This window comes from Marmota monax, unplaced genomic scaffold, assembly GCF_021218885.2.
Source record: "Marmota monax isolate L192 unplaced genomic scaffold, Marmota_monax_Labrador192_F-V1.1 WCK01_AAM20220418_F8-fsc00018, whole genome shotgun sequence".
NCBI lineage: Eukaryota > Metazoa > Chordata > Mammalia > Rodentia > Sciuridae > Marmota > Marmota monax.
The window spans coordinates 1,571,170-1,584,499 of NW_026692201.1; the positions used below are offsets into that span (position 1 = coordinate 1,571,170).

Here is a 13,330-nt window from a genome sequence, read left to right on the forward strand (position 1 = left end):
TATTTGATATGAGGATAGAAACTCCTGTGCTGGGTTTCTGTTCTCGCGACTAAAAGGCTCAGGGGTTACTCCAGTTAAACTGGGCTAATTGGGCTGCATGAAATAACCACACAAGAGACACAAATACCTTTTTCTTTGGGGTCGCTGTGACCGCCCCTCTGACCTTAAAGGTCCGTAGGAAGAGAGAGAGCGAGAGCACGCGCTGACCCCTTTTATTGAGGAGAAGCTATTCAAATGAGGCAAGGGGTCAGATTTCAGGGGGCTGAGTCTGTCTTCATGATGTCCACTGTCAGCAGGTTGACTGACACCTGGGTAGGCCACACCCAGGAGCACAGTAAGAGAAGAGGACACACACAAGGTACTTCCATGGAAGATTCTATCCTAAACAGGGCAAGGGGTTTTATTACAAAGGAACAGGTGAGCATAGCTTCACCCATGGAGCTGTAGCAAGACCCACCCATGCACGAGACACTGACCCTCGAACCCAAGAAGGGTGGGGAAAGCTCTGCCTCTTTTCTGCGACTGAACGCCTCAGCACCCAGCCGGGGAGTGTGACTCAGTCACGTGTAAGGTTGGTCTCCCACACTCCTGCTTGCTTCCGAAGTCCATTTGAATGGTATGTTTTTTCCCAACCTTTCACCTTTAGTCTATGGATGTCTTCTCCTATGAGATGAGTCTCTTGGAGGCAGCATATTGTTGGGTCTTTTTTTTTTTTTAATTCAATCTGCCAGTCTATTTCTTTTTTTTAATATTTATTTTTTAGTTGTAGTTAGACACAGTACCTCTATTTATTTATTTTTATGTGGTGCTGAGGATTGAACCCAGGGCCTCACATGTACTAGGTAGGTGTGGCTCTCTACCACTAGCCATTCTTGTTTATTTTTGGTATTTAACCGACTTGGTTTCTCCTTTGATTAGCTTTTCCTTTAGTGTAATACCTCCCTTTGCTGATTTTCATTGTTGTTTTTCATTTCCTCTTCATGGAATATTTTGCTGAGGACGTTCCATAGTGCAGGCTTTCTAGTTGTAAATTCTTTTAACTTTTATCATGGAAGGTTTTTATTTCATCATCAAATCTAAAGCTTAATTTTACTGGATATAAGATTCTTGGTTGACATCCATTTTTTTAAGAGCTTGATATACATTGTCCAGGATCTTCTAGCTTTCAGGATCTGGGTTGAAAAATCTGCAGATATTCTAATTGGTTTCCTCCTATATGTAATCTGATTTCTTTCTCTCATGGGTTTTAAGGTGTTTTCCTTATTCTGTATGCTAGGCATTTTTATTATAATGTGCCTTGGTGTGCATCTGTTGTGATTTTGTATCTTTGGTGTCCTGTTAGGCTCTTGTATTTGTTTTTCCAATTTATTCTTCAAGTTTGGAAATTTTCTGATATTATTTCATTGAATAAATTGCTCATTCCTTTGGTTTGGAACTCTATGCCTTCCTCTATCCCAATAACTCTTATATTTGGTCTTTTTATGTTATCCCATATTTCTTGAATGTTCTGCTCATGGTTTCTTACCATCTTTACTGTCTGACCTAAATTCTTTATGAGATTATATATTTTGTCTTCATTGTCTTCGGTCCTGTCTTCCAAGTGGTCTAATCTGTTGGTGTTGCTTTCTAGTGAGCTTTTAATTTGGTTTATTGTTTCTTTCATTTCAAGGATTTCTGTTCATTTTTTTTCAGAACCTCCATCTCCTTATTGAAGTAATGTTTTGCTTTCTGTATTTGCTTGTGTAGCTCTTTATCGAAATGATCTTTTGTTGCCTGTACTTGTTCTCTTATACCATCCTTTAATTCACAGAACATTTTAATTATGTACATCCTGAACTCCTTCTCTCTCATTTCTTCTATTGTGCTAGCCATGGATTATAATAATGTTGTATCTTGATTTGGGGGGGGTGGGCATTTTTTCCCTTGTTTTTTTTTTCATGTTGTTTGTGTATCTTTCCTTCTAGCACTGAGGATCCACAGCGTTACTGGTTTTTATGGTTTAGGCTTATAGTGTCCCTGCAGTGTTCTAATGCCTCTCCTTTTATGGGAAGAACAATGTTAGCAGATCTCAGTACAACAAGTATACAACCTTAAACCAAATGGTTGCTATTAAGATGTTTATAGCTTTGTCACAATATACAGAAATGCTGAGTTCAATTAATTTTTACAACATAAACAGTAGGTTTGCAGAAGAGTTTACAGTTTCTGATGGTGGACAAAGAACCATGGGTGAGGTGTAAAATGAGATGGTGAGGGGGTAGGAGGTGAGGAGACAGAGTTATTAGATCTTAGGAAGTGTGAAAAAGGAATCTAAAGAAGATGGCTAGTATCAGGGGAAGAGAGAGGAAGTGATTTTGGGAAAATAAGTAAGTGGGAAGACAAAAGAGTATATAAAACAAATAAACATAAATATTAAGAAAATAAAAATATAAAAATATGAAATAAAAGAATATATACAACACAACTGTAATATACTATTCAGACATCCCAGTCCTCAGTATCCTAATTCATTCAGAGTACTTGGTTTCACAAATGTTAAATGTGAGGGTGGGAAAATAGGTGGGGTGGGGGGAGTCTTGAAGGAAGAAACAAGGATTGTTTTTGTTGGAGTTCAGTATCTTTATTGCTTCCCTTCTCATCCAATAAGTGGTGTTTTCTGTTACTTGCTGGTATCTCCACCCTCACTATGTTGAAGGTTTCCAGGGTGGGAGGGTTGGTCTTAGGTTCAGGGCCCCTGGAAGTGGCATATGGCACCAGCTGGTCCCTAATAAGCCTATACCCCAAGGATCTCCTTTGGGGTCCACTTGTGTGATGTGGTCGCCTGGTCTTATCTCCTTATATTGCTTGTAGACCTCACAGTTTCTTTAGTCTCTAAACTGTGTCTCATTCACCCTCTCTCTTTCTACTTCCTGGTTGGAGACCTTTTTCTCAGGAGGTCTTGTGGGTTGCTCTCTAGGGGCTGCAAACCTGTCTTTGAGAGCTGTTTTGTATTGGGAAGTCACTGGGTGGGGTAGTGGCTGGCTGCCAGGGAGAGGGGGGAGATGGGGACTATGGATACCTGCCCAGCCCATGTTCCAAGCTGGGAGTTGCCACAACTAAAGATGGCCATGAAGGTGTCCCAAGATGGAGGTGGCTGCTTTTAGTGATGGAGTGTCAAGTCAAGTCGGGTAGGGGGGACCCAGGCAGTGGCATTGGGTGATGTGTTCAAAGATGCAGCTTAGACCCAGTGTGGGCTCTGTGGGTGTTGGCAGAGCTGTTCTGGGCCTGCCTAGGCTCAGCGGGTCAAGTTTTCACCTTTTACTGTTGAATTTAGTGTGGCTTATAGACTGTGTTCACGATTCAGGAAGTACATGAGTTTGGTCTGCATTCATCCAGAGATTGCTCATTCAGAAGTTCGCTCTCTGGTCTCTCAGATGACACAGACTTGGGCATACACAGTCCTCTGGACTACCAGGATGACCGTAGTTTTAGCCAGACTCTCCTTGACTGTACATTAAGCTTCTAGCTAGTCTGCCTCTATTATATCACAGCCAGTTGTCAGTCTCCATTCATTGCTAGCTGTTGGCCTGAGGCTCTGCTTTTGGTGTTATCCTTCCTTTTCTTTTGAAAGGTAGCATATATTTTCAGGTGAGTGGTTTTCACCTGTTTCTTTCCTGTAGAATTAAGCAGTTTTTCATTTCATTCTTTTTCAGTCCAAGGGTACAGTGTTTTTGCTGGCATAGCGTTAAAAAAAAACTTGTGAATCTCCCAACTGTATTTGAAGAATATACACAATGGACAAGAGGATCCTCTGCAGATCTTTCCATAATCCCATCTATAGTATTGGCTTCTGCTGACATGGTTGAATGGGTCTGTGGATCATATACCTAGCCTCTTTAGTACTAGCAAAAAGTTTTCCAGTCATACCGTTGGCCTCTCTAGAGCATACTTTCTTACAGTTAATCTCCAGATGTTATCATTTTTTCCAATCTAGATAGTCATAATTTCCCAAATCACCAAGTGCTTATTTCATTTTGCCTAACAGTTCTTTCCTCAATTTATCTTTTTTTTTCTCACGCTTTACTATAAGCCTTAAGAAGAAACCAGGTTGTACCTTCAATGCTTTACTCAGAAATCTCAGCTAAATGTTCAAGTTACCACTTACAAGTTCTGCTTTCCATATAACTGTTGGACAGTTCATCTCGATTCTCTGCTACTCTGTATATCTATCTATGATCTGTTTTCCTCCAGTTTCTAAAACCATGCTTTACATTTCCTTCTGAGCTTATGCCAGAATAGTACTGTTAATATTCATTTTCCTATACCAGTATTTTGCTTATGATTATATATGCATTTTCTTTTTCTTATGAAATTTTAAAGTATTTTTAGTTGTAAATGGACATAATACCTTTTATTTAATTTGTTTTTTTTTGTATGTGGTACTGAAGATTCAACCCAGTTCCTCACACTTGCTAGGCAAGCACTCCACCACTGAACTATATATAGCCCAGCACCTACATATGCATTTTCTGAGCTGATACTGGTTTTCTGTAAAGGGCCTCTTCCACCCTCCCTGGATCAAGTCTTTAATGAAGACTTTTATTTCTACCAAATTCCTGTTCAAGGTAATCAAGGCTTTTCTTACTGTGTTCCTCAAAATTCTTTTAGTCTCTCATTGTTCAATTCCAAAATTATTTGCACATTTTTGGTATCTGTTACAACAGCACCCCACTTCCTGGTACCAAAGTCTACATTGGTTTCCTATGACTGCTATAAATGATTATCACAATCTGCATGGCTTAAAATAACAGAAAAGTATTCTCTCATAGTCCTGGAATCCAAAAGTCCAAAATCAATATCACTTGGCTACAATCAAGATGTTGACTGGGCTTTACTCCCTCCAGAGGCTATAGGGGAGAACTTAATTCTTGCCTCTTTCAGCTTCTGGTAGCAGCTGGGAGTTCTTCTTTTCTTGACTTTAAGACTTCATCACAATAATATCTTCCTGCATCTTCACGTGATCTTTTCCTTTCTGTGTGCATGTAAAATCTCCCTCTGCTTCTCTCTCTCTCTCTCTCTCTCTCTCTCTCTCTCTCGTGCACGGGCACGCACACGTATGTGTGTGTGTGTGTGTGTGTTGCTGGGGATTAAACCCAGGGCCTTATACATGCTAGGCAAGTGTTCTGCCACTGAGCCACATACATACATATATATACACACACACACACACACACACACACACACACATACACGTATATATATAAATTAGTTGTAGATGGACACAATACCTTTATTTTATGTACTTATTTTTATGTGGTGCTGAGGATTGAACCCAGTGTCTCACACATGCTAGGTAAGCACTCTACCACTGAGATACAACCCCAGCACCCCCAGTCCTCTCTTATTCTTTTGTTAAACAACACTTTTGAGCACTTACTCTATGCCAGATACCAAGAAAGGCATTGGGTTTACAAAGACAATTAAGATATTGTATCTGTAGCAAAAACTTTGAAGCAACTGAACATTCATGAATTGGGTACTAGTTAAATAAATTATAGTACATTCATATAATAGACTATGTTACTCAGCTGCTACAAAGAATGAGGAAGTACAGTCTATACCAAGAGGGAACAATCTCCAAGGACTCTTTTGGGAGGGTGGGGAAAAGAAGGCAAGATACAGAGTGTATTTAACAAGTTGCCCCTTGTGTAAGAAAAATCTCTATATATACATATGATGTATACATACTTTCATACCTGTTGGACTAGACTAATTCTGGAAAAATTCAGAGGAAACTGTAACCAGGACTGACTCAGGGGGAAAAAATTATAAGATGACTGGGAGACAGGGGTATAGGAAGGAAACTTTTAATTCCATATTCTTCTGAACTTTCTTTTTTAAAAAACTGTATTCATCAATTTCCTATTCATATGTAATTAATTTAATAGAAAAAAACCATAATCTCACCCTCAAGAAACTTGAGTACAATAGGAAACATACACATATATGAAATAAGTATAATACAGAATATATTGGGCACTGTGATAAAATATGTACATGAGCAGTAATGGGTAGGGGTAGACAGGGAGAGGTGCATTGAGTAGGTTACTACAAAACTGGTTACAGAGTAAGAATTGGCCTGTTTCTACCTCACAGACAGTGCCATCTGTAAGTATACACAGGTATAGAAGAAAGACATGACTGTCTCTTGGAACCTCTTAAAATTATATTGCCACTGTAGAACCCAATTCTAAGTCTTTGTGTATTTGCTAGCTTCATTTCACCAGCAGTTGAATCACAATATTTCTGCCCCAACTTCCTTCCTTCCTCACTCTCAGTCCTCCCTACTTTTCTCATTTCCCTCTTTCCCCCTCCCTCACTCGTGCCTCCCTCCTTTTTTTCTGTCTTTCAGTCTTCTTTGGTGAGAAAATGAATGTGTATATCAGCAAATTATGATTCTGTAGAAACTGCATTATATTTTTTGTTTTTCTTGGGCAAAGATCTGATAGATACTCCCATACTCTGCTGTTGAGAGAAACATTTGGTGTTGCTTAGGGTTGTATGCTAGCACACATTTACAATAATATATCCTTTGTCTGGGCTTTCTCACATGAACAATCTTCTTCTAGGTGGCAGAGTTACTTCTTTTAAATGGAGCTGATCCATTATTTAGAGGTACCAATGGAAAGTGTGCTTTAGAAGAAGCCAAAGATTCTTGTATGAAGCGTCTCCTTGAAAGACATGTTCCTAAACATCAAAGATTTCTTATATCAGGTAAGATTAAGCTTCCCTGTTATAGATGTTTATTGTGTTGATAGAGAGTTATAAAATTAAATAAATGTATTTTCCTCATAAATATTGAGAAAATCTATAAGTCATGCCTTGACTCCATTTTAATAAACCACCCTGACTTGTTTCATGTGCACATAAAGAAAGGACTCTAAAAGAAAAAAGAAAGATAATATTTTCCCCCAGGTTATATATTGTAAACAATTAAGGAACCTTTTATAAACTTATGCTTTTTTCTTTCACAATTCTTTGACTGAGTTATGTGATGTGATATAAATTAAATTTGGTTGTATCCATTTTAGTAAATATGATCAGAATTATTTATATCCATTCTTCTAGCTATATTTTGCCCTCTTATCCATTACACTGTTAAATTGAACTATAAAAGAATTTGATGTGTGATAAAAAAATTATATAAAAATAATTTAAATATATAGCATATTCTTTATACTCCAGTGCAAATATTTTTGGAATATCACAGTATTTTTTTCTGCTCAAAACATGCAGATTCTCTTTAATCTGGAATAAAAGCCTGTGTCTTTTAAGTTTCTATATCACTGACCATCCTACTACGCAACCTCATTCTCCAACCACTACTTCCAGTACTCAGCTGCAGTCACACTGGCCTCCTTGGTGTTTCTCAGAAATGCCTTCCTCACCTTCCTTAGGTCTTAGTTCACATGTCACCTTCTCAATGAGGTCTGGGCCATCTACTTAATACTGAAACTTACCCCTTCATGCCCTTACTATATTACTTATCTATTGCTAGTTAACAGTCACCCTGATATTTAATAGCTTAAAACAACAAGCAGATATTATCTCACATAGTTTCTGAGCATCAGGAATCTAGGAGCAGTTTAGCTGAGTAGTTCTAGTTTAGGATCTTTCACAGGTTTATAGCCATCTCAAGGCTGAACTAAAAGCAGGAAAATTACTTTCAGGTTTACTCACATTGTTGTGGGAAGGCCTGTATTCCTTGCTGATTATCATCTGGAGGCTTTAGTTACTTGTCACAGGAACTTCTCCATAGGACTGCTGACAGCCTGCCAGTTAGTTCAGAGCAAGTGATCCCAGAGGGAGAGAGAATGTACCAAAAAAGAAAAACAGTCTTTTTGTAACCTAATCTTGGAAGTGATATAATATTGCTTTTGCCATATTCTGTTTGTTAGAAGTGAGTCACTAAGTTTGGCCTCCACTCAAGGAAATAATTAAGCTCCTCCTCTTGAAGAGAATATCAAAAAATTATGGACATATTTTTGGAACCACTACACTCCTTTCAGTCCCTCTTATACTGCTCTATTTAGTCTTTTCTCTTAGTACTTAATCTATTGATAAATTAGGCAATTGGCTTTTTAAAAAAAATTTTAAACACATTAGCCAATTGACTTATGTTTTCATTTTTATTTTTCCCTTCTGGATTAAGCTCCATGAAGGAAAGAATTTTGTTTTGTGTCCTGATAAATACTAAAGTGTCTTGTACCGAGTAGGCATTCAGCAAATAAATGGTGTGTCAGTCCTCTGGAACAAAAAGAAAAGTTCTTTCCATTCAAGAGAGGTGTTTGTGCTCATTCACTTTTTTTTTGCAGGGGCAGGTACCAGGGATTGAACTCAGGGGCATTTGGCCACTGAGCCACATTTCCAACCTATTTTGTATTTTATTTAGAGACAGGGTCTCACTGAGTTGCTTAACACCTCGCTTTTGCTGAGTCTGGCTTTGAACATGCAATCCTCCTGCCTCAGCCTCCCGGGCCACTGGGGTTACAGGCATGTTCCACCATGCTCAGCTGCATATATATATATATATATATATATATACACACACACACACATATTTTAATTGTACACAATTTCCATACAACTTTTCATTTCTCTGGTTGTACACAATGTAGTGTTGCACTGTATGTGCAGTCATATATGTACCTAGGGTAATGATTTCCATCTCATTCCACCATCTTTCCTGCGCCCATGCTCCCTCTCTTTCCCTCCTGTCCTTTGCCCAATCACAGTTCCTCCATTTTCCCCATGCCCCCACCCCCCGCCATTATAGACCAGCATCTACTTATCAGAGAGACTATTTGGCCTTTAGTTTTTTGGGATTGGCTTACTTTGCTTTGCATGATATTCTCCAACTCCATCCATTTACCTGCAAATGCCATAATTTTATTCTCTTTTAATGCCGAGTAACATTCCATTATATCTATATCTATACACACACACACACACACACACACACACACACACCGCAGTTTTTTTATCCATTCATCTACTGAAGGGCATCTAGGTTGGTTCCACAGTTTAGCTATTGTGAAGTATGCTGCTGTAAACATTGATGTGGCTGCATTACTGTAGTATGCTGATTTTTAAGTCCTATGGATATAGACTGAGGAGTGGGATAGCTGGGTCAAATGGTGGTTCCATTCCAAGTTTTCCAAGGAATCTCCATACTGCTTTCCAGGTTGGTTGCACCAGTTTGCAGTCCCACCAGCAATGTATGAGTATACCTTTTCCCACACATCCTTGTCAACACTTATTGTCATTTGTATTCTTAATAGCTGCCATTCTTACTGGAGTGAGATGAAATCTTAGTTTTGATTTGCATTTCTTTAATTGTTAGAGATGTTGAACATTTTTTCACATATTTGTTGATTGATTGTACTTCTTCTTCTGAAAAGTGTCTATTCAGCTCCTTAGCCCATTTATTGATTGGGTTGTTTTTTGTTTTTTTTTTTTTTGGTGTTAAGTTTTTGAGGTCTTTATATATCTTGGAGATCAGTGCTATATCTGACTTGCGTGTGGCAAAAAGTTGCTCCCAAAATGTAGGCTCTTTCTTCACCTCATTGATTGCTTCTTTTGCTGAGAAAAACCTTTCTTTAGTTTGAATCCATCCCATTTATTGATTCTTGATTTTATTTCTTGAGCTTTAAGAATCTTGTTAAGGAATTTGGGGCCTAATCTAACGTGATGAAAATTTGGGCCTACTTTTTCCTCTACTAGACACAGGGTCTCTGGTCTAATTCCTAGGTCCTTGATCCACTTTGATTTGAGTTTTGTACATGGTGAGAGATAGGGGTTTAATTTCATTTGTTGCACATGGATTTTCAGTTTTCCCAGCACCATTTGTTGAAGAGGCTATCTTTTCTCCAATAAATGGTTTTTGCACCTTTGTCTAGTATGAGATAACTGTATTTGTGTGGGTTTGTCTCTGTGTCTTCTATTCTGTACCATTGGTCTTTGTTTGTTTGGTGTCAATACCATGCTGGTTTTGTTACTATAGCTTTGTAGTATAGTTTGAAGTCTGGTATTGTGATGCTTCCTGCTTCACTCTTCTTGCTAAGGATTGCTTTAGCTATTCTAGGTCTCTTTTTTTGCCAAATAAATTTCATGATTGCTTTTCCTATTTCTATAAGGAATGACATTGGGATTTTAATTGGAATCACATTGAATCTGTATAGCGCTTTGGGTAGTATGGCCATTTTGACAATATTAATTTTGCCTATCTAAGAGCTTGGGAAATCTTTCTATCTTCTAAGATCTTCTTCATTATAGAGATCTTTCAGCCCTTTTGTTAAATTGCTTCCCAAGTTTTTTTTTTTTGGGGGGGGGTAGTTTTCCTAATTTCTCTTTCAGAGGATTCATCACTGATGTATAAAAATGCCTTTGGTTTATGTGTATTGATTTTATATCAATTCTAAAAGTTTTCTGGTAGAGTTTTTTGGATCCTCTAAGAATACAATCATGTCCAGCAAATAATGATAGTTTGAGTTCTTCTTTTCTTATTCGTATTCCTTTTGTATCTTTTTTCTGTCTAATTGCTCTGGCTAGAATTTCAAGTACTATGTTGAATAGAAGTGGTAAAAGAGGGCATCCCTGTCTTGTTTCCAATTTTTAGAGAGATATTTCCAATTTTTCTCCATTTAGAATGATATTGACCTTGGGTTTAGCATATATAGTTTTTACAATGTTGAGGTATATTTCTACTATTCCTAGTTTTTTAGTGTTTTGAACATGAAAGGGTGCTGTATTTTGTCAAATGCTTTCTCTGCATTAATTGATATAATCATATGATTCTTAACTTTAAGTCTATTGATGTGATGAATTACATTTATTGATTTCCATATGTTGAACCAACCTAGAACCCCAATTGATCATAGTACACTATTTTTAAATACATTTTTGCATGCAATTTTCCAGAATTTTATTGAGAATTTTTTCATCTATGTTCATCAGGGATATTAGCCTGAAATTTTCTTTCTTTGATTGTCTCTGCTTGGTTTTGGTATCAGGATGATTACTAGCCTCATAGAATGAGTTTGGAAGCATTCCCTCCTTTTCTATTTCATGGAATAATTTGAGGAGAATTGTTATTAATTTTTCTTTATAGGTCTTGTAGAACTCAGCTGTGAATCCCTCTGTCCAGGACTTTTCTTGGTTGGTAATCTTCTATTTCCTTGCTTGAAATTTACCTGTTTAAATTGTGTATGTCCTCTTGACTCAGTTCAGGTTGATCATATGCCTCTAGAAAGTTGTCGGTGTCTTCGAGGTTTTCTATTTTACTAGAGTATAAGTTTTTAAAATAGCTTCTAATTGTCTTCTGTATTCCAGTAGTGTCTGTTGTGATATTTCCTTTTTCATCACGAATTTTAGTAATTTGAATTTTCTGTTGCCTTCTTTTTGTTAGGGTAGCTAAGGGTTTGTCAATTTTATTTATTTATTCATAAAACCAGCTTTTTGTTTTGTCAAATTTTTGAATTTTTTTTGTTTCAATTTCATTGATTTCCACCCTGGTTTTAATTATTTCATGTCTTCTAGTAGTTTTGGTGTTGGTTGTTCTTCTTTTTCTAGGGCTTTAACATATAATGTTAGGTCATTTATTTGTTGACTTTTTCTTCTTTTAATGAATGAGCTCAATGCAGTGAACTTTCCTCTTAGCACTGCCTTCATAGTGTCCCTCTATGAGCTCATTCATTGAGCTCATTCATTAAAAGAATAAAAAGTCAGCAAATAAACTATATTTTTAACAAAATTTCCCAAGGTTTTTTTTTCTCCCATAGACCTTTGAGTATTATTATCTTGAATAACGATCTTCTACTCTTGGAATTTCCCCTTTGTGCCTAGGAGGGTTTAGGACTGAGAATCCTTCCAGATATAAGGTGAGTGGGCCTCCCTACAAGTCCAGTAGTTCCCTCCATTTAGAACCTGATTTAGGGTGGCAGTAGAAATTCATCCTTTGCTAAAGTACTCTGTGTCACCCTAGGAATCAGTAATACAGCTATGCCTATCATATTAGTTCTTTGATTGCAATTTTAAGAGTTCTGTTTTAAGAATTCTTTGGTGGCAAGCAATCAATTTAAGCAGAAAAGTATGTCTCTTTACAGGAAATCTCAATAATTGGAGGAAAAACTGAAATCCAGGCCTTAGAAAAGTTAGGAGTAAAATCATTTTCAGGGGTCTAGACAGCAGGAACCAAAAGACTTCCTCTTCAGAGAACTGCCTATCAGGACAAGTTCTGGGCAAACAAAACAGTGTCCTCTCAATTACTTCCATAGGAATTAATCTGTTTTCTCTGAAGATTCATTCATTCATTCATTCATTTATGGATTACTATGTGTCAAGCAGTTTATAGTGGAAGAGCCTAATAATGCAAAATGAATAAAAAACAAGGATAGCAAACAGTTACAATGAACAGTGTGATAAAGAAATGCATAGGCACTATGAGAGTATATTAAAAAGATATAGCCCAGGCTTTTTCAAGAAGGATATCCAAGAAGATTACTAATAGATATTACATATCTATCATGGTTAGTGATTGTCATCACAAGCTCTTTGATAACTCTACTGGGAAAGATATTTTGCTGGCTTTAGAAATACATTTTAAAATGCATCCCAGCTGAGTTTTATTCAATACGAGACATATCTTATAATTATTGTTGGATGTTTCTGCAATTGAAAATTAGATGTAATATATAGCAGTCTGACTATACAGTCTTGAGACTGGTTTTCCTTCAAAAATCTTTGGATCCATTGTATTATTTTGTAGCCTTTTATTTTTATAAATTATTTACTTGCTCAATAAATGTAATTGTTTAAATGTTATTAATGAAAGACTAAGACCTATATCAAAACACTCTTCTTTTGTAATAGAGAACGTCACTGTATTTGTTTATTTTATTTATTTATTTTTTTTGAGATGATTTCCTACAATGCTGTCCAGGCTAGTCTTGAATTCCTGGGCTCCATCCTCCCACCTTAGCTTTCTGAGTAACTGTGACTCCAGGTGCACACTATAGTGCTCAGCAGCAGAAGACTCCTCTACAAGGCAAACAGCACCAGGAGTTGACAGTAATTTGGTGAGGCCAGATCTATAAAAGTACATTGAAACAGATTATTTTTAAAATCACATTTACATTTTAAGCTATATGAAAAATTGCAAATAAAATATCTAATTGGAGACAATAGTTTATATATTTAAGTTTTTTACTTTGATATCTGCTTAATTGCTCGAATTCTCTATTATATGATGATATGCATTATTTTTGCTCTTCTGGAAATACTTTTTTCAGTG

The 13,330-nt window shown here is 37.0% G+C and overlaps 1 protein-coding gene across 1 annotated transcript in view; it reads left to right on the forward strand.

Annotated features, from left to right (window-relative positions):
• Positions 1–13,330, forward strand: part of Ankrd31 (ankyrin repeat domain 31) — a 189,519-nt gene that overhangs the window by 91,085 nt on the left and 85,104 nt on the right. The window contains exon 12 of the mRNA XM_058574096.1: positions 6,609–6,753. Within this exon, the coding sequence (XP_058430079.1) occupies positions 6,609–6,753 (145 nt within the window). The remainder of the gene's footprint in view (positions 1–6,608; positions 6,754–13,330) is intronic.